The sequence below is a fragment of the Sturnira hondurensis genome, unplaced genomic scaffold, assembly GCF_014824575.4.
Source record: "Sturnira hondurensis isolate 20B ecotype Veracruz unplaced genomic scaffold, ASM1482457v3 Scaffold0000780, whole genome shotgun sequence".
In the NCBI taxonomy this organism is placed as follows: domain Eukaryota; kingdom Metazoa; phylum Chordata; class Mammalia; order Chiroptera; family Phyllostomidae; genus Sturnira; species Sturnira hondurensis.
Window position 1 is genome coordinate 16,873,055 of NW_028073411.1, and position 24,511 is coordinate 16,897,565.

The 24,511-nt window shown below is 57.2% G+C and overlaps 1 protein-coding gene across 3 annotated transcripts in view; it reads right to left on the reverse strand.

The window, feature by feature from the left end:
* The window catches only part of AFAP1 (actin filament associated protein 1), a 92,224-nt gene that overhangs the window by 40,164 nt on the left and 27,549 nt on the right, over positions 1–24,511 (reverse strand). For all 3 annotated transcript variants that reach the window (XM_037046308.1, XM_037046329.1, XM_037046319.1), the window contains exons 2-5: positions 16,764–16,892; positions 13,778–13,875; positions 6,546–6,654; positions 2,266–2,477 (exon numbers count right to left, since the gene is read on the reverse strand). In XM_037046308.1, coding sequence (XP_036902203.1) covers positions 2,266–2,477; positions 6,546–6,654; positions 13,778–13,875; positions 16,764–16,890 — 546 coding nt within the window. In that variant the 5' untranslated portion in view covers positions 16,891–16,892. The remainder of the gene's footprint in view (positions 1–2,265; positions 2,478–6,545; positions 6,655–13,777; positions 13,876–16,763; positions 16,893–24,511) is intronic.

The window sequence follows — 24,511 nt, forward strand, 5'->3', positions numbered from 1 at the left end:
AGCTCTCGAAGGGCACACAGGTGGGACAGGTCGCCTTTTAAAAAGCTCAACTGATGGTTACTCTGTCTTTTTAAAAAGAGAACAAAAACTGCACCCAAACCAGCTAAGCTCCGCTGGCTGCGAGCGTCCACCAGGCACCTTGCGTTCCGCATCCCTAGGGAAGCGAGGGAGAGCGCGGTGGGGAAAGGGAACTTCACGGCTTAGGTCCAACTCCTCGGGACAGGCACGTCCTCGGTGATCTGACCCACTGCCACTGGGAGGTGGGAACAGAGCATGGCAACCGAGCATGGCACACAGGACATTCGCTTGGCGGCACCCTTGAGGGCGACTCCTGCAGGAGGGCAGGAAGCAGGCCCAGCCACAGGGCCATTCATTTAAAGGTCTCGGTGGGCAGACCTTCAGGGCTCTGGAGCTGGAAGGTGCCATCGGGTTGTCCCATGAGTCTGGGCCTTCACATCCAGGTGTGACATCGGATGCAGACCCACTGGGAAGGAATCATGACCTTGGACGCGCTGTCTGCTTGGACCCCTTTCTGCAAGTGAGGGGATGGGCCCTAGGGGTCTGAAGGGGGCTCTGCGCACCCAGAGCGGCTCGGTGTGCCTGTGGGCAAGCCGTCGGGGAGCACTGGAGGCCAGAGCTGGGGGCAGGTCACTGCGGCGTCTGCACTGTTGGGACTTGGACAGCGTGTGCCGCTGTGGCCACTGCCATCTCTTTTCAACATCAGCAGGGGTCATCTGGGTCACAGGCTGTTTCAGAACCAAAAAACCTCCAGGAGAGAAGTAACTAACTTCGACTCTGCACTTCACTGAAAACAGTACGTCCACACGGTTTTCCATGAGTTTCCTCTGAGACAGTTAGTGCCACTGTACATGGCAGGTGTCACCATCCTGGCTGTGAGGGCGGGCCTCTGGGCAGGGGGTGGAAGAAGTGAAGGAAAAGGAGGGAAAGGCGGGGACCCAGAGGGCAGTAGTGGGGTGAGCGTGAGGACGCGGCGCCTCCGAGTGGCTGGCCCTTGCATGCAGCAGGCTCCTGCACACACTCGGCGTGGCTCAGCCCCAAGGCGCCGGGTACTGTCTGCACGTCTGTCTGTGTGACACACCCGCGTCCTGCAGCCACCGTGGCAGGTGGTTAGTAAGTGCCATGTTCCTCCTTCTCCTCTTCTCCCCCCACTCTCTAAAATTCCCACGGCATCATCTTTGGCACACTGTGATTTGGGGAAATGTCAGGCCACACATGTGGAGAAAACATGTACTCTCGCTGTTTTCTTTAAAAAGATGGAACAAAACCACTAATTAGGCAATATACAATGCCCTAAGAATCTAGTAAAATAAGATTCCCATAATTCTCGGATGAATCTATAAAAAGCTATCTGCCCCTCTAAAAGTGACAGTTATGTCACAGTTAGTGACATAACTGTGCGTGAGTTCTGTTTTCATGATAAGAGTTCTGAGCCATTTTTCCCCCTCAAGGTTAATTTGAAGAAAAAAACAAAAGCAAAAGCATGCCCTAAAATTCATGATTCTAAAATCAACCGAGGTTTCTAAAGCTGGGAAGGCAGGTGGGAAGGCAGGTGGGAAGGAGGAAGGGAGAGAAACCTGCTACAGCAAGACCCAGAGAAGGAAAAGGAAGAAGGAAGGGAAGAGGGAAGGGAAGGGAAGGGAAGGGAAGGGAAGAAGGAAGGAAGGAAGGAAGGAAGGAAGGAGGAAGGAAGGAAGAAGAAAGAAAAGACAGAAAGAAAGGGGGAGAGAGGAAGGAAGGAAGGAAAGGAGGGAGGGAGGGAGGGAGGGAGGGAGGGAGGAAGAAAGAAAAGGGAGAGAACAGCCCTGCAGCTTTCCAAAGCATTTCCTGTCCTGACCACGCCCCCTGGCTGGCCACGCCCCCTTCTCTGACCTGGCTTTGAGGAATCCACTGACTCACTGTGGATGAGAAAGTCCACCCTGCAACTTCTGGCAGGGTAAGCATTACGCTTTTCAACGGACACAAACCGCAGACACCGCCAGGAGGGGAGGATTTTGCCCGCTTCGTGCTTTGGGGAGCTGGCCAAACCTCTGCATTAAAGACCTGGCCGTGTCAGCCAGCGCCTGCTGACAGCCTACCCGGGGCGGGCGCAGGCCGGCGCCAGACACTGCGAGCACTCCGTGGGCTCTGAGGCCTGTGCTCCCTCTCCCCCCTGCGATGGCAGTGCTGTGGGTGCCAGCGAGTGAGGCTGCCACGGAGGTGGCACCAGCTTCGCCCAAGAGCCATCAGCTCACTAGGCTGACTTACCAGTAGTTTGGTGTCCTTGATGACGCAGAGCAACTTGGTCCACTGTCCAAAACGCTTCTTGCGCAGCAGGAAGGCACAGATCTTGGCGTCCTTCACCAGGTCCATGGAGGCCTCCTCCGAGGGCCACTGGTGTCTCATTTTCTTCCCCTTTCCATCCTCCTCCTCTTCATCGTATGATTCGTAAGAGCTACTCATCGCATCCGAGTCATAATCTGCCCGAAAGAGAGAGAGAAAGGTAAAAAAAGACCTCACTACGGAAACCTCATCTGGGCCTGCGTGCGCTATTCTACCCACGCGCTGGAGGCACCTGCGCCCGTTGCGCTGGGGAGACGCCCACTCACGCGGACAAGGAAAAATGGCGCCAACGCATGGGCGGTGGAAACTCAATGGAGGTCTTTCAACTAAAGTGACTGAAAGTCCTGTATGGGGAAAAACCATTTCCAGACTGTTGAGTACGGCTGGGCATTTGGCATACCCTGTCTTGTGGAATCCTCGCCAGGGTCTTGCCAGGTGGGCCTTGCCCCCGTTCTGTTGTGCGTCCCACCCGCTGAGACCCTGGGCCGCCGAGGTCCACTTGCTCCCGCGCCCACACCTTCATGTCCAAGTCCTTTCTAGGCTGTGACATCCTACTCCCTGTTGGCATCGCCACATGCACAAGCCCTTCCTACTGTTCAGATCCAGCCCAAGGCACCCCCACCTTAAGGTCCCCCTCGGACTTGCAGACGACACTCACACCCCCTCTCACTCTGCGCTGCGGGAACAAAGCCACCTGCTGAGGCTCTAGCCCCTCGAGAACGACTGGGCTGGAGAAAGAGCTTCCCTACAGAACGAAGGTTGAATGAGGTTGCAGGGTAGGGCCTCATGCTGAAAGGCTGTCCCTGCCCCGTGAGGACCCAGGAAGAAGGCGCTGCCAGTGGGCCAGGAAGAAAGAGAGCTCTCACCAGGCCAGACCGTGCTGGGCCCTGGTCTCAGGCTCCCCACCTCGGGCAGTGAGTGGGTGAGCGCCTGGGGGGCAGCCGCTTGGCCTGCGCCGTTTTGCTGTGCCTGCCCGAGCTGACGCTGGGCCAGACGCCCTCCTAGGCGCCTCCACACCAGCCAGCATGAAACTCATCCTGCTGCAGTCTTGGCCATCCGTCCCTCTGTCTCCCACAGCGGGCCATGAGCCACCCGAGGGAAGGGAGACCGCCTTGTCAGAAGGGGTTGTCCCAGAAGGGACAAAGCACCTGGCGCAGGGCAAGTGCATGAACGTTTGTCGAAGGAAGAACTGTGAGCTGAACTTGAAGTCCCCCTGCCCCCTCTGAGGGACAGCCGGCTTTGTCTGGTGTAGTAAGCCCCAGGGACCGGCCAGACTGGCATCTGACGTCAGCCCTGTGGGAGGGCATGCTCCTTGGGGCCAGGTCCAGTTCCTCTGTGTCTCTCCTTCCCCGATGTATCGGGAAGACATTCACTTCTCTAGCCTGTCTGAGGAACGAACTTGAGCCACAACAAATGACAGGTAAGAAGACACTTCAGCTGGAGCAATGGGCTGCAGGCAGGTGACTGAAGAGGTACCTCTGGGGACAGCACCGAGAAGGACTGAGTCGGGGTGACAGAGATGGGGACCAGTTAAGGTGCCTGTGTAATGCCATTGCTGAGGAGGCTAAGGATGCCACACAGAATGTGGGCGATGGCCACATGGCACTGAGGACCGTGGTCACAGGTCACTGTGGACAGTGAACGAGCAAGAACAGTCCTGGCCATCCCCGCGCAGCTGCACATAAGCCCTTCCGCCTGCAAAAGGGGAGGGAGGGAGTCACCAATACCAGCCAAGACACTGGCCACTGGAGGAAGAGGGCTGAACTGGCCGAGAGCGTGCCCTCCTGTTTCCATAGGCACGTATCGGTGCGGGATCACCAAACTCCTTCCTTCCCCACTCCCGTTCCCCTCCCTGCTCGTCTACAAAGTGCTAACGGCAGCTAACTGTGGGTCGCAGTGTTTGAGTGACAGGCTCTTGATGGGGGCAGTGGGAGTTGGCCAGGACTGATGGCATTCCCCACCCAGAGTAGAAGGACAGACCTCGGGGCATGAGGGAGTCCCCAGCACACAGAGGCCGAGGCATCGTGCCTCACTGGACCACAGCACAGCCACTACCTTCACTGGGAGGTCACTGCCTCAGAGCAGTGTGCACAGAGCCAGGTGGGTGGACAGTCATGGTGGAGGTTTCCCGTGGCATCACCTCGGTGAGGCTGGCATGACACTTCCCGAAGCCCCCACTCCTCCCCAATTCTGCATTCAGGCCACAAGTGAGGTCTGCAAGCTATGTGGAAGGCGGCAGCAGCTGCTGCCCTACGCCTTTAAGGTCAATGTGGTGTCAGGCACAGCAGGCACAGGCGTGCACCCTGGTCACCGATGGCTGGCCCTCCATGCTGGCGTGGGCAGTCACAGGCCTGCAGCTCCCGCAGGCTCTCTGGAGTCCTGGGCCAGGTGCGTGCAGCTCCACGGGACTGCTGGCCACCGAGTCTCGGGTTTGGAGTACGTGAGATGGGAGTGGGTCTCAGTGGGTCGTTCCTCTTTCCCATCCAGCCTTCCTTCCCACAGGTGGGTCCCCAGATGGGTCCCTGCAGACGGGCCCCAGTGTGCCGCAGGCTCCTCCTCGGTCCCCACCCGGCACTGGGTCTCGTTCCACAGGAAGACGTCCCCCCATGACACTCAAGTTCTGACGCAGGGTTCCACAGGCTGTCGCAGAGCCTGCGGGGAGCCCACTGGCAGGGCCCTGGTCTGACCGGCCCATCTGCTCGACGCCACTGCTCTTCGGGGGCAGGAGGACAGGCCAGGTAGCCACGGAGCGCGGTCACAGAAGCCAGAGGGCGCCATCAGCGCCGGCCCGTGGTCCCGAGTGTGAGCCCCTCTATCACTCCTTTCAGAATCAGTTCACCAAAGTGTCCAGCAGTCAGCAGCTAAGGAGTGGCTTATCTGAGGGACAGGACACATCAGCGATGTGGGGCTTCTCAGGCACAAAGTTACCGAAGGCCCCAAAAGTCCAACCAAATTGCTATGCATTTCTAATCTTGAAAGGCTCGAACTAAATGTTCCAAATGCTGGGAAACACCCTCATCAGAAGAAAACAGTCGTTTTACTCATTGCTGTTAGAGAGAAAGGGATCCAGGAGGTTTAATCAGCGTCCTAACTTCCGAGGCAGCAGACGCAGGCACAACTGGAATGCGGTCTCCCGAGCAGTCCTTCGGTGGCAGAGAAAGAGAGGGCTTGACCTCCACACCAAGGTGGCTGCCTGACCCCCTCAGCCGAGCTGTCCCTTTCTGCCTCAGAGCTGAACCAGCACTCGCTGAGCTGGGCTGAGTCCCAGCCGGACTTTCCTGGGAGCTGAGAACACAGGCCCGGGGAAGCCAGGAAAGGAGCCAGCACCCGGGCTTCAGCACATCCCGTCCGGGAGAGAAAACAGGCCAGGGGCGGGCAGGGGGCCTGGAAAAGCCAAGAGGCTCTGCTTGGCTGACAGGACTGTTGGGTGCTGCTGCCGGGGCAGATGAGAGGGACACTGCAGGTTGGCACACTGCCGAGACTCGGGACAGAGGTCGGGAAGAAGATGGTCCTGGTCCGGAGGAGAGGTTGCACAGGAAGGCAGGTGAGGCAGGCAGCACCCGTGGGTGCTCCTGGGCTGCAGCCTCCCTCTGTCACAGCCATGGCCGGCTGGGCTCTCCGGGGACATGCACTCAGCCCCTCCACTTCATGGAGGCATGGCCGCCCACAGCCCAGAGCACTGAGAGGAGAATGAGGGCCAGGGTTGCAGGAACACACCCTGGGGCCCATTTGGGAAAGGGCACCTCGTCAGTGTGCCACCCTGGAGCCGACCGGGAAGCCCAGCTCTAACGGAAGGAAGTGCCTCTGATGGGCCCTATGCAGGCAGCAAACAGGGTTGTACGGAGACCAGGAGCCCTAACCCAGGCAAAGACGTCCCACCCACACCTGTCTGGATGAAAAGAAATGCCTGGTGAGGTGCCTGTTTGTCCCCAGTGACTCAGCACCGCGAATGCAGCCCAGGGGCACAGGCTTGAGAGCACATGCCACAGAAGGCATCACAACAACCCAAGTCCCCAGAGGGACTGGGAAGACACTTTCGACCATTCCACGCCCCCTCTGCACTCGCCTCTGTGGATTCAGAACGGACTTCACTCCACACAGGCACATGGTTTGGGACGCCCCCGTCCCCTCGTGCCCAGAAAGGCTGGGCTCTCCCACAGCCCGCCACCCGGAAGCCAGCGGCGGCCGGCGGACCCGACACTCACTTGAGGTGATGTATTCCGGAGCCTTCCCAGGACTCAGGGGCACGGCCTCCTCGTAGTAGCCCTCCGGGAGCGAGGACGTGGGCAGCGGGGGCGGCCCACTGTCAGGTGGCTGAGGGACAGAAGGAAGTGACAGAGCATCACTAGATGAAAGCCCCAGTTCTCACCCAGCAGGTGCTGGCTGCCGACTCCCTCTCGCCTCCAGCAGAAAAGAATGGCAGCCTAGAGAGAGGTTCCGTGGTGCACTCCCGAGTGGGTCTCTGTGACCTTCCTGCTCCATCCACCCCAGCCTGAACTCCCTGCCCAAGCAGAACAGGCTGATGCACACCCCCAGAGCTGACACAGGTGTCTTTCCTCCTTGTCCCCACAGCTGTCCCCACTCTGCTGAGCTGCTGAGGTCTCCAGGGCCAGGTGTCTTCTCCAAAGCCCATGCCACCAAGCTGGGAGCTGAGGGGTGCTGCCCCCCCCCATGCTCCTTATAGACACATCAGATGGGGAAGAACTGAATGAATGAGGCAGGCCTGCCCACCCTCTCCCCATGCCCCTAATGGTGCCACAAATACTGGTAAACAGAAAAGGGATGTCACCTATGAGCCATTCTCTAAGTGAAACTGGAACTTCTCCTTGGAGAAGGAACCTGGTCATTACCAACACCAGTCCTAGCAGTTTGCTGTCAGACTCGGAGACCAGGGCCTCAGGGCAGAAGCGCAATGCAGAGTGCAGGGCTGTCTGGGCTCCATGCAGCCTCAGGACCTGGTGGATCCCCTCCCACACCCTCGCCCCATTTCACAGCACAATGACTCTGCCGTGTGCCAACCTCTCTTCCTGCAAGTGCCTGCAGGTCCGCCGCCTGCTTCTCACTGGTCCTGACACCCAGGGCAAGGGTCGAAGGGAGGGGAGGCCAACACTGGCCAACTCTGGGGTTCGCCTGGCACTGCACTAAGTGCCGTGCCCTGGTTACCAGCTGCATAAGCTGGTCCGTTGAGAACGCTCCAAGCCAGAGAGTATGGATCCTTATGTTTTGCAGATGCGGGAAGTGGGGCTCAGTGGCTTGGTGACTCATAGGCTCAGAGCCTGTGCAAGAGCAGACGCAGCATAGCCGCAGAGCTGGGGTCTTTGAACACCTGGCCTGTCCACTGGAGAACTTTCTTGCACGCACACTGCCTTTCTCCCTCTGTGCCACAGTCGCATTGCCTGAGTTCTGTAAGCAACCTGGGACGGTGCTGCCGAGAATGGAGCAGAGGCCCCATCCTGAAGATTTGTCATGGTAAGTTCCAAATGCAACAAATGTTCCAAACACACCCTGTGGTTTTATACGTAGTCTCAGGAATGTGGCATCTGCCCCTTCCCACGTGACCCATCCGACTGCAGGACGCCCGACTCGGCAGCCCCGTGCTCTCGGACCCCCCTGTCCTCTCACAGGATGTAGAAAGACGATCTGCTAGGCTCATCAGCACCATGCTCCTTCCTGTGCTCGAGGGCAGGGACCCCTCACACCAGCCCCGTCCCCTCACTAGCAACCCTGGCCCCTGCACTCCCTGCCCCCAGGCTGCTGCGGTCCCTCACGTGGCACCACTCCAGCCACACTCGGCCCCGGGCCAGGCCCTTCCCATCTTCCCAAAGAGGCTGTACTTCCCACGGAACCCAAGACACAGCACTGGGCCCTGGGGGAGGTCTGAATGGCAGTCTGTGCTGGGTTAAAACCTCTGCTTGTTGCTTTTGGAAGCGAGTGGTGCGGTTCACTGCGTGCCTGTATTTGTGAAATGGAGGGGCTTTGCCCTCCTCCGGCTGGGCTGACTCACTCTCGCCCTGGGAGACTGCTGTGGAGAGTGGAACTGAACACGAAGCCAGGGGTGGACATGCCCCCAGTGCTGCGAGCGACGTCGAGTGCACCTGAGCTGCCTGCTCTTAGCGGATGGACTTGTCTCCAGACTTTCAAACCCTGCTGGTGGCCATGCATTGCACGCAGTTTCAGTGGGCACTCGCTCAGGGCCAAGAACTCCTTTCTGCAGACACATGCCAGAAGGTCAAATGGCCATGTTTGCGAAAATGTGTCAAGCTGTTCAATAAAAGCTCAGCAAAACCTGCAAACAGGCTAAATGTCACTGAGAGAAGACTGCTTCAACACGAAGACACACAACGAGCAGATATCTAGCAGGACCGTGCATCTCTACGCCACCTACTTGGGAAACTCCTGCCAGACACCGCTGAGTGAAGGAAAACCGCGCCAAGCGCCCACTGCCTAAAGGGTGCTGTGCGCATCACCCACAGACAGATGGACGCTCGCAGCAGCGTCAACACACGGCTGTGCGTCTCTCTTTTTTTACACATTTTTGTACAGCTTGGATTTTCTAAAACCAGAAAAAAACTAAACTAGTCTGCCTTGGAAGCAGTGAACCCTCCAAAACCAGTCCCTGTAGAGGGGCATCCCCTCTCTACAGAAGGGACCTGCACTCTGCTCCCGAGCACCCCGCCCTCGAAATGTGGCCCGTCTCCCCAGCGCTTGGGCAGAGGGCCTGGGCTCTGTAAGAGACGAGCATGGGGGAGGCTGGAGCAAGGCCCCATCAGCTTGGCTGTCCCACTGCTCCGAGGAAAGCCGTCCATCAGATCCTTTCCGACGGCTAAGAAGTCACTGAAGTCACAATTCACAGGAAGTCTTAAAGGTACAAAACAGGAAGGCAAGTTTCCCACAGGGACCCTGGACACCCAAGGGACAAGCAGGAAACCAGAGGAAGAGAAGGTGTTGACCCTCAGGTGCTCCACGTGACCCTGAGCCCCGAGCTCCTCGCCTGGACCATGCCCTGCTCCGATGTCCACCCCGGCTCTCAAACCCCACCTCTGCCATCTTTACAAAGCCAGCTGACCCAGTTCACAGTCTCCGTGAGCGTTGGCTGCATGGCCTCACGCAGCGGTAAGTGACACTGCAACCTGTGGCCGCAGCAGTTACTTTAGAAGTGCCTTCCAAATGGTAACAGGACACGCGGACGTGGCACTGCTCTCTCCGGACCGTGCGATCTGCTCCCAATGCCAGGAGAGGCCCGTCTGCGCCCAGAGCCCTCGCCCTGCTCTGCACACACGGCCGGGTTGCCCGGGCCGGCTCCCACAGGACTGCTGGGAAAACAAGGGCCTGGGCCACCCACTGCAGCCTCACTCCATGCACGCAGGGAAAGGTGACAGGCAGTTTCCCACACAGAGGACCAGGCGTCCACCTGGCAGGAGAGAGAGAGAGATGGCACAGCACCAGGAACTAATAAGTTTTAAACCCACCGAACTCTTTCTCTCCTGCACATGGAGACTTAAGTGAAAGTCCCCTTTTAGCTTGGGAATCTCCTCTGCCTCAGGCAATGTAACTGGCTGCGCTGGGGTCTCCAGGTCTTGTTAGCGACACCAGCAGTTACAGCTGGGTAGGGACGTAATCTATGGGCTCGCCTTGCTCACGGTATGGCCGTACTTCAACCCCCACCTTCGTGGGTGAAAAACCCATCGGCACTGGCCTTTGCTGCTTTCAGGAACAGTCTCGCAGAGAGTTCTTCTTCCATTAATGATAAATATTGTGTCCATGTAATTGTACAGTAAAATAGAACTACTCTCTCCACTGTTTCAACAGCATAACGACCACGACCACCATTTACTGTTGGCCTGCCGTGTGTCAGACACTGTTCAGGGGACCCTTCATACACACTTCCTCTTGTTCAGAAAATGAGATGCCGACATCTTGGCTGCATTTTACACATGGAACTGAGGCTCAGGAGGTGACAGCGCGTGGCCAGGGCCTCTCGTGCTCAGAGTGGCTCGGGGTTGGGGTGCAGGGGGGCACACATCAGGCGGAGCCAGCACTGACCACTGAGCTGGCGGCTGCTCACTAGCAGGAATGGCATGCATCCCTGGGTCACGACCGACTGTACCCTTCAGTGTCCATGGTGGCGGGGGAACGAGCCAAAACCCAGAGGCAGGAAGGAGCCCGAAACCTCCTATGATGCACAGCGTGCCCCGCCCCTTTCACGCCTCCCCTCTCTCCTAACTGGCACTGTGCTTCCCCACTGCTCCCCACCACCTTCCCCTCCTTCCACCCCCATTTATTATTTAGTCCTTTGCACTAAAACACCAACAGATGATGAGACCGACTCCACCAAAGGAAATACCAGCCTGGAGCCTGGGGTCATTTTGACATAAACTCTCTACATGTGGAGCTGCACCCAGCTCATTATCTGGTTTCCATGACTGACATCTGTTAGAGTGACAGCCAAGAGCGACTGCATCCGACCCGAGAACATGAGGGCCCCGGTCCCAGGAAAGTCGCACACCAGCACAGCCCCGCAGCGCCCCTGCCGTATCTAAACGTCTGGGCTCATCCTCCAGGAAGGCAGCCAGGGAAACTGAGGGCTGGGGTAAGGTAACTTTCAACTGACAGCAAAATCTTAGAGTCCAAACTGCAAACATAGTTTCAAGCCTCACATCAAGAATGTGGAGTAAGTAGTCTCCCGGACAAAATCAAAGTTTTTATCCACACCTCGCCCCATTCCGCCCTGGTGGCTGTTCAGTCTGCATTCCCCACTTGAGTAAACAGGGGCAAGCTTTCTCTAGCTCCATCTCTGCACAAGGAAGAGGGCAGGCCTGGGGCAGGAGGCCGCGCAGCCAGACGGGCGCAGAAACCGGGTGCGACCGGGGGTGCAGCCACGGAGCACGAGCAAAGTTAATGTAACGATGCCACGAACCCTGGCAGCTGTGGCTCCGTGGATTGAGCACCGGCCTGCAAACCAAAGGGTCACTAGTTCGATTCCCTGTCAGGGCACATGCCTGGGTTGCAGGGCCAGGTCCCCAGTTGGGAGCACCTGAGGGGCAACCATATACTGAAGTTTCTCTCTCTTTCTTTCTCCTTTCCTTCCCCTCTCTCTAAAAATTAAATAAACAAAATCTTTACAAAAACCCTACCATTAAAAAAATGGCATGGAAACTGTACAGCAAACTGAACTCTGAGAGTCTTAAAAAACAAGGAAAAAGGGACAAGGAGGGCCACGCCCGCAAACAGGCTCACATCTGACTTCACTGGGAAACAGACAGCTTTGCTGCCTTAAATCTTGGGCTTTCCGTCAATTCTGCAGCAGGTAAAATGCCCATTTTGTCATGTAATCTTAAAGACCCTCTTGGTCCTGTCTGTCGAACAGAGGTGACCAAGCAGCTGTGAAAGTCCTGATACATAAGAAGAATCCAAGGCAATCGATCGACCAGGCAGTGAGGGCTGGTATCAGAATGAGAATGTTTCACAAAAAGAAAAAATAAAAAGCGTGCATGGTTTGTAAACAGAGGATGCAGGCGGGGGCAGGGTGGGAGTTCACTGGGGACAGAGTGTCTGTGGGGAGCTGGAAGAGTCCCGGGGGTGAAGGTGAGGGCGGCCGCCAGCTCAGTGAAGGTGCCTGATGCCACTGAGCTGGACACCCCACGCGGTTACCGTGGTCAAGTGTGCATCACACGTGTTTTACAATGAAAAACCGCATTATTATCTACTGACATTCACATAGGCTCTGGCCCTAAAGTACCGGAGAATCACTGTCCTCTACCCCATCGAGACCCAACATAACCCCGGCTCTTTAAATTGCTGAGTAAAAACGTTCTAGAAAATGGCTGGACTGCACATCACACAACCCCACGGCGCCCCAGGGGCATCGACCAGCCCTCCCCCAGGCCAGGAAGGCCTGAGACACCCTGTCTTGAGAGGTGCAGTCCCTCACTCTCCAGAACAGGCCTGGTCAGCGCCAGGCGGGGGTCCCCGTGCAACCTCGACATGGATGGGACCCGTTCCCAGTGACCTGCCGCGGTCCCCAGTGCTCTCCCAGCACGTGCACACCAGGCATGGCAGAGTGACGGGCACAACCCTTGGCCTGAAACAGAGACACCGGCAGGAAGCACGGCCTCCCCAGCAGTGTGCTCAGCACTCGGGTGCGCGCCTTGGCCTGGCCCAGCCGCCTCCAGAGAGCAGGTTGCTCAGTCGGACTGTGAAACAGGTGCTCTGCTCATGAGGTTTCTGAACTCCCGTCAGGAAGAAACAAACACCGGGCAGTACGAGAAGGGCATCGTGGGTGCAGACTGTGCAGAAGAGACCAGCAGGACCCGCTGTGTAACCCAAACTCAAGGAGTGCAGCCCTGTCCCTGCATTGAAACCCTAGCGGTTTCCCAACATGTAACAACAGGGCTCGGCCACCAGGCCTCCCAAGCAGCGCCGCCGTCACCACGGCGGGTTCGAAGTCGGAAGAACAGCCAGGGTTTTGGCCTTTCCTAGTTAGTATAGGCCCTTGGGCAAATCCCATACCCTCACTGGGACCCCATTTCCCTTTATGAATAATGGGCATACATACTATTCACATGTTTTCAGTTATTCAGGAGTCCTTAGAGGTCAAGCTGTCAGGATTAAATGAAATCGTAAGTGAAAAACAACAAGCAGGACCCAGGATACACAGCAGGGGCCTAGTGAGGGCCAACGCCCTCTGTCCTCCTCTAAGATGCCATCACTGAGCACCTCCTGGACATCAGCGGCTGTGGGGCTCAGGCAGGACAGAAACGCATGGGATGCGGCCCTGCTTTCCCGCAGCTCTTCTCCTGGTGGGGGGACACCTGGGTGAGCCGCAGAGGAAGCAGACTGCCCGGCAGCGGACTCTGCTCCCAGGGGGAACGAATGTCTACTTTCCCCAGCTGAGCGGATGGGACCACAACCTGGGGCAGAAAGCAGTGAAGGAGCGTGAACACCTGACAGGTGAGGATACCCAGCCAGCAACAGGGGTCTAAGACGTCCAGCACAAACTCTGAATGCACAAGGTCAAGTAAAATACACATTCCTGAAATATGTACACACTTTTCCTGAAAAAAATGTGTTTTTTAAATCCCAGAAAAAGTATAATATAGAAGTTTCAGACTGTAGTTCAAATTCAGTTAACCCAGAAAGAGGGCCAAGTCCAGGGCTTTACTGCCCTTGTTCTGCCAGCTAAATCCGGAGATTTCTTTTCAATCTAAGAACAGATTTCCGTGGACCTGTAGCTGCAGGAATTTTGAAAGAAGCACCGGCCTTCTGAGGAGAGGCCACACCCACAGCCTCCCACGCAGCTGTCCCTGGCAGCTCCTACGACCCTCCGACCCTCCGAAGCCTCCTCCACTCCAGAACTGGGCCTTTGTCACCTCCCCCCAGGACGGGAAGTCAGCCAGGAGTCAATCAGATCCTTGCTGCAAGGGCAGGACGGACTCACCAGCCACGGCTGCGGGATCTCCGGCAGAGGCATCTGGGGAGGGGCTGGCAGGCTGCTGGAGGTCTCCTGCTTCGGAGCGTGGTCTCTCATGTCCACACCTGCAGGCATCAACCAAAACCACAGGCCTGGATGGGGAGGAGGGGACAGCACCACTACCAGCTGTCACTTCCCCACCCCGTACTGACCCCTCCGCCAATACTCATTGCCTCTACTCCATCACAACAGTGTGAAAAGTGGGCGTTATTCTTCCCCACTTTGCAGGTAAGACTCTACACCTGGAAAAGAAGGTTAAGGAATCTAAGTGAGCAGGAACAGGCAGAGATGACCGAGCTGGTGGCCCACCCCGAGTCCTCGCACAGCGCCTCTCCCGGATGCGAAATGGCAAGTGCTCAGCTTGCCGCTTACCTGGGTGCAAAGAGGGCAGATGCCAAATCAGTAATTTGTCTTGCGTTCCTTCCTAAACCCAGCCAGACACTGTCCCAGACGTACTTTTGGGGGGACAGGACTGACACGAGCTCAGACCCCCAGGCACTCACGTTCGAGTTGGCAAGGCACGTGTGTACACAACTGACTTAGAAGTCATGGTGAGCACCATACCAGGGAAGACAGAAAGGAGAAAGAAACTAGTTTTATTTCAGGCATAGTACTATTAATATGCCAAGAGCTCACCTGGAAAGACCTAGAAAAACAGTCACCTAACAATGATCCCCTGTGAAGAGCCAAACACAACCCGACAAGCCAGGGGAAACATGGAGAGATGAAGTCCCCGACCTGCGGGAGCTGCAGCGAGGGCCCAGTATGGGGACAGTGAGAAGGGAAAAGAAAGAAAAGGATGGGTGCAAACCAACACTGCCGTCAAAGGACCAGCGGGTGAGGTCCAAGCACATTCAGGGGCCAAGGAGAGAATCGGTGATGTGGAAACGCCAGGAGAGATATCAGCACGGAGCACAAGGAAACGAAGGGCCGCAGCTCACTGGGCAGAGGAAGGGAGAAGGGGGGAGAGAGCTCCTGAGGCAGGAGGCCCCGGCAGGGCTGAGTGAAGGGTGCACGCGGGGAGGCGGGGCTGCAAAGCAATGGCATCTGTGAGTCTGTATGCGTTGGGGGGGTTGGAAATATCTGATACTATCTCGTTCCTCCCGACAGCACTGCTCCGAGGTGGGAGCTCCCATCTGCCCTTTGCGGAGAGGCGGAAACTGAAGTGTGAAGAGACTAAGTCACTTGTGCAAGGAGCAGACTCGGTGACCGGCAGAGGCAGGAATCGAAACCAGCTAGTCCTCATCGCCACTGGCCTTTAAGAAACTACTGCCTGTTGAGTTCTGGCGTCGTATCAGGAAGAATATTTGCGAGCATCTGAAACAGCGCCAACCACGTGGCTGTGCGGGGCCAGAGCAGACACATGTGAGAGAGTCCAGGCAGGGAAGCGGGAGCGGCCTCTCAGAAGTGAACACACCACATCTGCCTCCGGAACTCAGTCCTCGTCCGGTGCTCCTCCCAGTGACCGGCCCCCCACCCGCGCCGGGCCTCACGTGGCTCACCTTCAGTGGGCCACCAAATGCTGCACCCTGAGGCTCGGAATGCAGACCTAACTGTTTCAGACCCTAGCTTCACACACTGAAAACCAAGGAATTGCCTACTTCAGACGGGTAGAGAGAACGGTGTGTGAACTGTATCTCAATAAAGGTGCTGGAAAGCAAGCCTTACATCTTACCCAGCTATCTCCTCCAGCGCCTTCCCAAGTCTAACATTGGATCCTCCAAGAACTGCCCCTGCCCCTCCCACCCCCACGCGAACTGATCTGGATCCGCCCAGGCCGCCACCAGGGCCGCCCCTTACACGCGGGCGCTCTACAACACACTCACCAGGCTCAGCTCTACCTGCTCTGCTGCCCCGCCCGCTGCGCACAGAAGCAGGCCTGCAGGCTGCTGTCTCCACAAGGGTCGCTGGGGAGGATGGCCCCTGGCAGGCAGCCGGGCATGTGGATTTTAGGGGTGTTGCCATCGTCCCTAACTGCTAAGGTTGGTTGACTGTGCCGAGACTACAAACAGTGTAGTTTACGCCAAACACCTGCCACAGCGGTCGACTTTGTGTGAACCTGACTGGGTTGAGGAGTGCACGGGGAGCTGGACGAACACTATTGCCAGGTGTGCCTGGGAGGTGCTTCTGGAGGAGACCAACATTGGACTTGGTCAGCTGGGCCTGGACTGAGGAGCTGAGAGCACAGGCAGGCGAAGAGCAGGGCCCTTCCTGTCCGAGCGGAGCTGTCCATCGCCCCTGGCACTCTGACGCCGCTTCTACGGCTTCTGGACTCACCCCAGGACCTACACCGCCAGCCCCCTGGTTCTCAGGCCTGCAAACCAAGGCGGGGCGCCGTGCCGGCTCTCCCTGCTCTCTTCCTGCAGGGAGACCACGGGACCTCTCAGCCTCCGTGACCTCATGGGCCAAGCCCTAAAGTTAGTCTTGTCTTCTCTTCTCTCTCTCTCTCTCCCCTACCAGTTCTGTTTCTCTGGAGAACCCTAACAACCTGCTTCTCTGGGAGTCTGGAATTCTGATGGCACACAGGCCACTGCATTTCTGCTGCTGAGGGAGGTGTGTGCTCTGGGTGACACTTAGGGACAACCGGCAAGAAGAGGCTGTGCTCAGAGTCCTCCAGACCACACCTGTGTCTCTCCCTACACCCCGGCTGTGTACTCCCACCACTCGTAATAATCCTGGGCGTGAGAAACTACAACCACATGCTGTGTCCTTCCAGTGAAACTATGAATGCGGGGGCACCCTTGGGTGCCCTGTGTTTCCTGAAGGCTTTATCTTTCTGTACCGAGAGACTGACACAGCACCGCACATAGTAAGACCCGCAGTGACAACTCGATGACTAAATAAACACGAAATTGAGCAAACAGATGGACGTGTTTTAGAAAACGGTGGGACTACAGAAGGTTCAGAGGCACACGAGCCTGGGGGAGAGCCTGGGTGTGTGACGGAGCCGCACCTTTGCCCGACTGGACCCTCAGCAGGATGTCGGTGATGACTGCCTTTTTCTCTCTGACAGTTGACGTTAGATATTCATGGTCCAGAAGTTCCAGAAAGAGACGAAGTTCAACTATTAACTCTTCCATTGCTGAAAACAAAGAAGGAAGGAACTATTAGACCCCTGATTTGCAAATGTCAACATCCAAATACTAAATTTCATTCAAAGCATTTCATTTTCAGCTTAATGAGTGAATAGAGTATTCCAAGCATGAAAAACAAGTTTGCTGAAACCAGACTGACTGACAGATCCGAGTGTCATCTCCGGGCAAACAGGCTACTCCTTCACTTTTGCTCGGGGGCAAGAGTGCACAGCTGCGAGCGGCTCTAAGGCCACGGCGCCAGCAGATGGAATCATGACCCCGGAGCCTGACATCACCATTTGCTGTCGACTGCATGATATTAAATTTCTTTTTTATAATTTAATTCTTATTCAAGTACAGTTTTCTGTCTTATATTCCCAGCCCTGCCCTCCCCCGGTGCTCCCCACCTCCCTCCCATTTCCACCCCCCACCTTAATTATTGTCCATGTGACATTAAATTTCAATGTCAAGAAGGACATGGTAGTTTCAAATGCCAAGTAGTTTTCAAATAACCACCAGGACATGGTTTAGAAACTCACACCCAGCCCTTTGCTTTGGCAGGGCCAGCTCCACCCCCGGAACGCTACACACGGTTCTCCGGTGAGCAGGGGTGCTGCAGGCCGAGGGGGACCGGAACTGAACGTTCAGGTCCCGGCTCCCAGGAGCCTGTCTCCTCCTTCTAGGACCTTCCCTCTGATACCCAGTGCCCACGAGGCTGGACTGCGGGGCTGACGTCCACCCCCTTTGAGCCGTGCTGCTGCCCCTGGCAGACTCCAAGCGCCTCTCACGGGGTCTGCAAGGCCAAGCTTCATGTGAAGACATGACCCACCTTCTTCTGCACGAACAGTGCCAGTGCGAGGGTGGCTCACCCGCTGCCACAGCAGTGACGCCAGCCACATGGCGGTTGCCGTGTCCCCACCACGCACTCACAGCACGAAAACAAGGACAAACGCTGCTCACTCAGAGCGCCTCCAGTGGCTCTGAGGGAGCACTAAGGGTCACTGCTTCTGTTAAACCGCAACCCCTGAGGACAGGCCTTCCGAACACCCTGGGGGGTGAGGTGGGCAATGCGTGCGAACCACACACGTGCCTGCAAACCTCAGCAAGGCAGACCGGCTGTCTGGGCGGAAAGCGTGGCTTTCTGGTTCTCGTAGTGCGGTGTGTCAGCATTGGGACGATGCGCCCGACTCAGCGAGCCATGACATCACACGGTCACACTCGGGTGTGAGCCAGCTAACGTGCCGTTCAGGCCGGCGCACCCTAGCCTGACAGAGCGAAGAGCCGGTCCGACGCAGCCTCGGAGTCCTACCCACAGTCAGCCTCCCAGAGACCAGCACACGCTGAGTCCTGGGGCAGGGCAAAGGAGCAAGAGTCACGCTTTCCTGAGGCGGCACTGAGCACTGTCCTCTCCAACCCCACGTCTGCGTGGGGCCAGCCTGTCTCGTGCGCCTCCTCCCAAACAAGGGCTCCAGCGACCCGGGCCCGGAAGCAAGCAGGAGACCCCGCTCGCTTGGACGAGCGGATCCCGTGGGACACACTGCAGACACAGCGAACGAGGCACGCATAGGCGGTGTCTCCTTTGGTAACATCGCTCCAACTAAGACACAGTCTGTGACACGTAGCTGGTCCCAGGACCAACCTGCTTTTCGGAAAACTGCCCTCGTCCCCTACCTTCTTCCCGTCAGTGGCCTCACATTGGTGCTGCTGCCAGCTCCGGCCCGTCCAGCCCCTCCTGCCTCGTGGGCCACACTGTGCCTCTTGGGGAACAAGGCGGCTTCCCGCCCACGCTGGGTGGCTTCTGGAGCCGGCCCTGGCACTCGCTGCTGCTGTCCCAAGATGCGCCCGACCCCGCATGGCCCCGTCCGGGCCCTCTCACCACACCCTGACCACCCTTTACCAGCTGCCGCCCGCATGTGCCCTTCTGCCCCGAGCTCGAGTGCCAGCGCTGCGCCTGCCTCATCGGTGTCACACAGTGTGTTGTGGTGATGGGTGAGTGTGTCCGTGTCCTTCGCCCGTCAGCAGGCGGCCTGAAGCCAGGGACCTCCATCCATGCGACCTCTCTCTGTCCCCAGCACACCCAGCACAACACTGGACAGGGCGCTGAAACACATCAGACACACACAGTACGTGTTTGCTGAACTCCTTGGTTTGTTTATGGATCTCCGTCAGAGACCAAATTCCTGAGATCTGCTTGGGAAAACCGTTACAGAGAAAAACACCAGAGGCGGCCCCTTCTAGGCACTACGTTCACTGTGATATTCTTAGAACAGACACCTGGGTGCGGTGAAAGACAGGCTCTGACGAGCCCCCTGGCCCCGCCCACGCCTGCTCAGGGCCCTCCTGTGCCGAGACTGCGAACCCGGGTGGGCACGCTGAAAAGTGTGCTCAGTCAGGGACACGGAACCTGGGCGGCACAGAAGCACGTAGCCGTTCTGAAGCGAGGTGCGAGCTAGAACAGCTTCCCTTATAGGGTCACAGTCAGAACTCTTCCAGAAACTTCCAAAAGCCTCTGCACACAGCCTCCACGGGCAGCCTGAAGGGTGGGCTGGAAACTCTCGGGGCAGGCGGCATATCTTCCCATGCTGGGCGGTTGGAAAGCCCCCTCAGCTGGACCTAAAATTCCACAGCCCCCAGGTGACTGTCCTGACTGAGCGGAGAACTCATGTCTCCACACCGTTCAGGTCCCAGCACCTTCATCTAGGACACAGGGTGACGACAGCTGTGTGCCCAGCAAGATAAGCCTGGACCTTAGAGACTCGGAGACAGTGTTGGCGCTGGGTTTGTTTGAACGTGAAAAGGGAAAGTCGGGTCTGTGCTCGTCTCCGTCCCGTGTCTGAACAGGGGCCCTGGCACGCGAGCGCAGTTTTAGCAGTGCCTCCGGAACTGAATCTAACCGTCCGTCCAAGGGAAGGGTCCGTGGGTGCGCACCTGCTCTCAGCCTGAGAACCTGCCTCTCTGGACTCTTTCGGGCCAGCCAGGAGCCCCCGAAGGAGCTGCTGGAAAAACCCGCAGAGCATATGCTTCAGGGACGATGTCAAGATTCATTGAAGCTGGACTAACATGCGGATGGGTGACTCAAACCTGAGCAGAAAACACCCTTCTACTGTTCGGTAGAAAGCAAAGGATGAACCCCAGATCCACACGTGTGTCTGCTAACGACACGTGTCCCTCACGGCACCGCAGAGGCCAGCTGCCCAAGCCTGAAGCTGATCCCCAGGCTGCCAGGGCAAGGCTCTTGCTGCAAAGCAAGATGGCTGCCAAGGGAAGCTTTAAATACGCTAGTGAGAGCACAGTGTTCTCATCCCATTTCCATGCAGCCAGCTGAATATGGTGAGTCGTTGAACACCAGACAGGGGCAAGAGGTTGCGCTCAGGTCGAAGGAGAGCCCCTGATGCTCCAGGCTTCACTAGGGAGACCGAGACCCACCGGGGCCCACAAACCACTCTCCATGAAGGGAGAGTCGCAGGAGGCTTTCATAAAAAGTGGCCCCGAAGAATGTCCGTTTTTAAAAGACGATTCCAGGGACGGCATTAAGGATAAACTGGTGTGGGGAGAGGTCGGAGCAGAAAGAGGCAGGCCCGGTCAAGAGAATATGAAGAACGAGAGCAATAGGAAGATGGAAAGAAAAATTTAAGTTATGCTCTATTTATTGTAAGATATTTGAAATCTTTACTTTTTCAAAAGTACTGCATAAATGTTTGGGTACCTAAGTGTGGGGCATACAAAGATAAGGAAAACAAGCATGACCTCTCACACTCAAGTTAGAGAGACCCGCAAACAGCTAGGACAGAGGGGAGGAGGGCGGCTCTGGGAGACAGCTTTGCACCGAAGCTGCCACACACCACACAGCTCTCCACCGGGAAAAGAAGGCACAGGAGATGGGGTGGGGCTTCCCGTTGCAGGGGCGGTAACTCCGGCCTGGTGGGTTTAACTAACAAGTCTAGATTGTTCTGCCACACCCACTGGGGTCTGATGGCCCCTCTCTGTCAGGAGCGCAACATCCAGTCGTGGCTCACGAGATGTCTGAAAGCACACATGGCTGCCTGCACAGCTCTGAGGCTGCTTTGCTCTACTTTTGGAATCAAAAAGCTGAAGATGAACAGACTTTGAAAGTCTCCCCTCTGCCCTCTGCCCTAAAGCAGTGCTTCCTGACTTCCGGGGGGTGCAGCCCAGTGGAGGTCTGGTGAGAACAAAGACCCTGCTCCGCAGGTCTGGGAGAGGCCCGGGAGCCTGTGTGTCCAAGCAGCTCCCAGGGGACCTCGCTGTGAGCAGCCAGGCCCTCAGCCCCACCCCCAAGTCTGATGGGGTGTCTCCAACGCCCAGGCAGGCACCTGCAGTGCCGCCCCTTACAGAACCGGGAGTGCCGCTGTACACTCACCCTCCACCCGCAACCCCGTGAGCACCAGTGTCTCCCACAGAAGCTGGGTCCCCACCCCAGCCCAGCAACCAGGAGAGACAGGCCCCTGAAGACATGCTCCGAACAGTGGGCCTGAGCCCCAGCCCATCCAAAACAAGTCGGTGGCAGTTGGGGTTCGCTTCTGTGCATCTGCTTCCCCACGCCCTCCTCCCTCGGCATCAGGGGCAAACACCGGGCCCGGCCCAAAGCCTGTTTCCGTCAGTAAAGTTCACCGGACACGGCCACAGCCGCTCATGTGCATCTTGCCCACGGCTGCTCTCAGGACACAGAGCAGAGGAAAGCTGTTGCCACTGAGACCCAAAGCCCAACTATTCACGGGGCCCTTTCTGGAGGAAGCTCGTTCGCCTCTGCCCAGGGTGTTTAGGGCCAGGAGGGTTCGGAGGCAGGGGCAGCCCTGGTTTAAAGCCGGCCCGGTGAACACTGAAGCCACAGGGGCCTCAGCTCGAGATCAGAGGCCTCGGCTTCTTCACAAATGCCATCCTTTTCCTGCTAAGGGGGCTGGACCGGAGTGAACATGAGCATGATCTCTGCTTGAACCCGCCGACTCAGAACTGCTCCACGGGAATCTGACCGCACTCCTTCCCCCTGAGGCGTGAGGGGCAGAGCTGCACAGCCCACTGCAGAAGGCCGTCCTGGGTGCCTGAGCAGCTGGGTTCCCACTGCCTGTCCTTCCGAAGAGCCCAGGCCAGGCTCCACCTGCACCAAGCCCCCACTGACAGGCTCCCCCCAGGGATGGGGCTGAGAGGCGGCTGTCCGCCTGGCCCTGCTCCTGGCAGACAGAGCCCACTCCTGTGTGTGTGGGTGGGGGAGGGCGATGGGCACCACGGTGGGGCGGCGTGTGTCCATGTGCAAACGGAAGCCAACTAAAGACAGCTGCTGGTCTCCCAACAACCTTTCAAGGCTGGGAGCTGCTGCGCCCCGGGGCACCTGAGATTCTGGGGCTGATAAGGTGGGGCCACCCTGTCTGGGTGCGAGGAGCACAGACTCGGTGTGAAGAGACTGAGGAATGCCCGCCACTTCCCAGTTCCAGATGCGCCCGGAGAGCCCGGGGCGTTACCACCCCTCCTCTGCACAGTGGGAAGGGGTGGGGCCTCGTCACCAGGTTCTGTGTCACTTTTCTCTTAATGCCCTAGGCGAGGAAATTAGCACAGAAGTCCTCAACAAATTTTGACCGTTACCAACATCATCATGGTCATCAGAAAAATCATCTGGCAAAGACAACTAAAGGATAATCCGCACTGTAAGGACCACAGTGGACCCTCAAAAACCATGGGTTTGAACTGCGTGAGCTCACTTATACACAGACTTTTTCCAATAAACATTGTAAATGCATTTTCCCCTCCTTTGATGCTCTTCATAACCTTTTCTTCTCCAGCTTTATTGCAAGACTACAGTCTATAATACATACAGGGTGGGCAGAAGTAGGTTCGCAGTTGTTCGTTTGGAAAATGGCATGATAATTAATAGGTAATGATGATAGGAGAATAAGCTCGGTGTTTCACACACAACTGAAAGCCACTTTTGCCCCACCCTGTGAACACACATGTGGATTGACAGTCCGTGCCATTGGGAAGGCTTCTGGTGAACGGCAGGCGATTGGTGGTGAAGTCTGGGGGAAATCAGAAGTTACGTGTGGATTCTCAGCTGCACAGGGGTTGGGGTCCCCAACTCCCACGTGGCTCAAGGGTCAACCATGGTTTATAAAAACTCTCCCAAACAAGCCATTAAAGTGTTTTAAATAACACTATAACACAGGGTAGATGGTATCACTTCGCAGACGAGGAAACTCACTCTCAGGAAGGACAGACGACTTGCCCAGGGACCCCAGCTCACGTGGGGCCAGCCTGCATCTCCTGGCTATCGGTGGCCACCCCTCACCGCACTGGCCATTCTAGCAGGGCCTGCTCGCTCTTTGCTTCAATAAGGCCAGACAGAGGAATGCAGCCAGAGACAGCAGCTCCCGTGTGCCCCGCCAGACACACTTGCAGGGCAAACGAGAGGAGGTGATAAAGAATCACAACATATGTCAGAGGACAGCGACGGCACATTGTGAGTGACAGGACGTCAGCTCAGCCCAGTGTAATCACCCCCTCACGCTGGCTGGCCGCTGTGTGCCAACGGGACGAAGTGCACGAGGACTGTGGGCCTGCGCCTCATAAACAGAGCTGACAGCGCCCACCGTGCAGGGGCCACTGTGCCTGCAGCGCGCTCACTGCACTTGGTGATGAAACCAGCTAGCTCTGTCTTCACAAAGTGCTCCAGCTCTTTGGGTTCTTGCTCTCTGGCGTTCTTCCCCAACACTTCTTGGCCTTGCACCTGGACCTCTGATTTGGCCTGAACCAGCCTAGACTCACTGCTGCCAGGGACCCCCGTCCCAACCATGGTCCTGACACTCCTCCACTCACCGGGGCCAAAACCCGGAATCCAGCCACCTTCCTCTCAGCCCTGTCATCCAACCCACCGGCCAGTCATACAGGATCTCCTCTCAAACTACAGCAGCCCGAGCCCAGCACCCCTCCCGCACTGTCCAGCCTGGCTGGGCCACCTTACTCTCCCCACTGGGCCCCGGGAGAGGTTCTGCACACACCGATTCTCTTCCACCCGCTCGCCCACCCCGACAGCCTGTCCTTTATTCTCAGAGATTTCCAGGGAAGAGTTGTACCCACAGAGAGAGTGGGAACTCGTAGAAGGCTGGGGAGATCAGGAGGAAGGGCGCGCAGGGACTCGCCACACTGCTGTTCCCTCAAGTCTGACTTATCTCCAGTTAGAGAGCTGGGAAACTACCCCCCAGGCCCACCTCCTTCTGTGGTCCGTCCTGTCTTCCCCATGGCCAACCTGGGAACCCCCCGCTCCGCCCATGGGATATTGAACAGCCCTGGCCCACCTGGTGTCTGAGTGTGCTTGGCAGTGGATTAAAAAAATTAGATACATGACCCACAGCCTGCCCTTGGAGAATTCTCAACTTAGTGGAAAGGACAGGGAATTCAGTGGAAAGGACAAAGAGATGGGCACTTTGACAGAGGGTTATTTTAACCAGCGGTGGCAAAATGGGGTCTTACTGACGGCGGCTGCCCGAGGGGCTTGGGTCTTTAAAAAAAAAAGTGTGCGTGTGTGCGCGCGCGCGCGCACGCACACACACAGAGGCTCCAAAGTCCATTGGGTAGATGGACTACCTCTACCTCTACCTCTACCGGAGAGGTAGAACAGTGA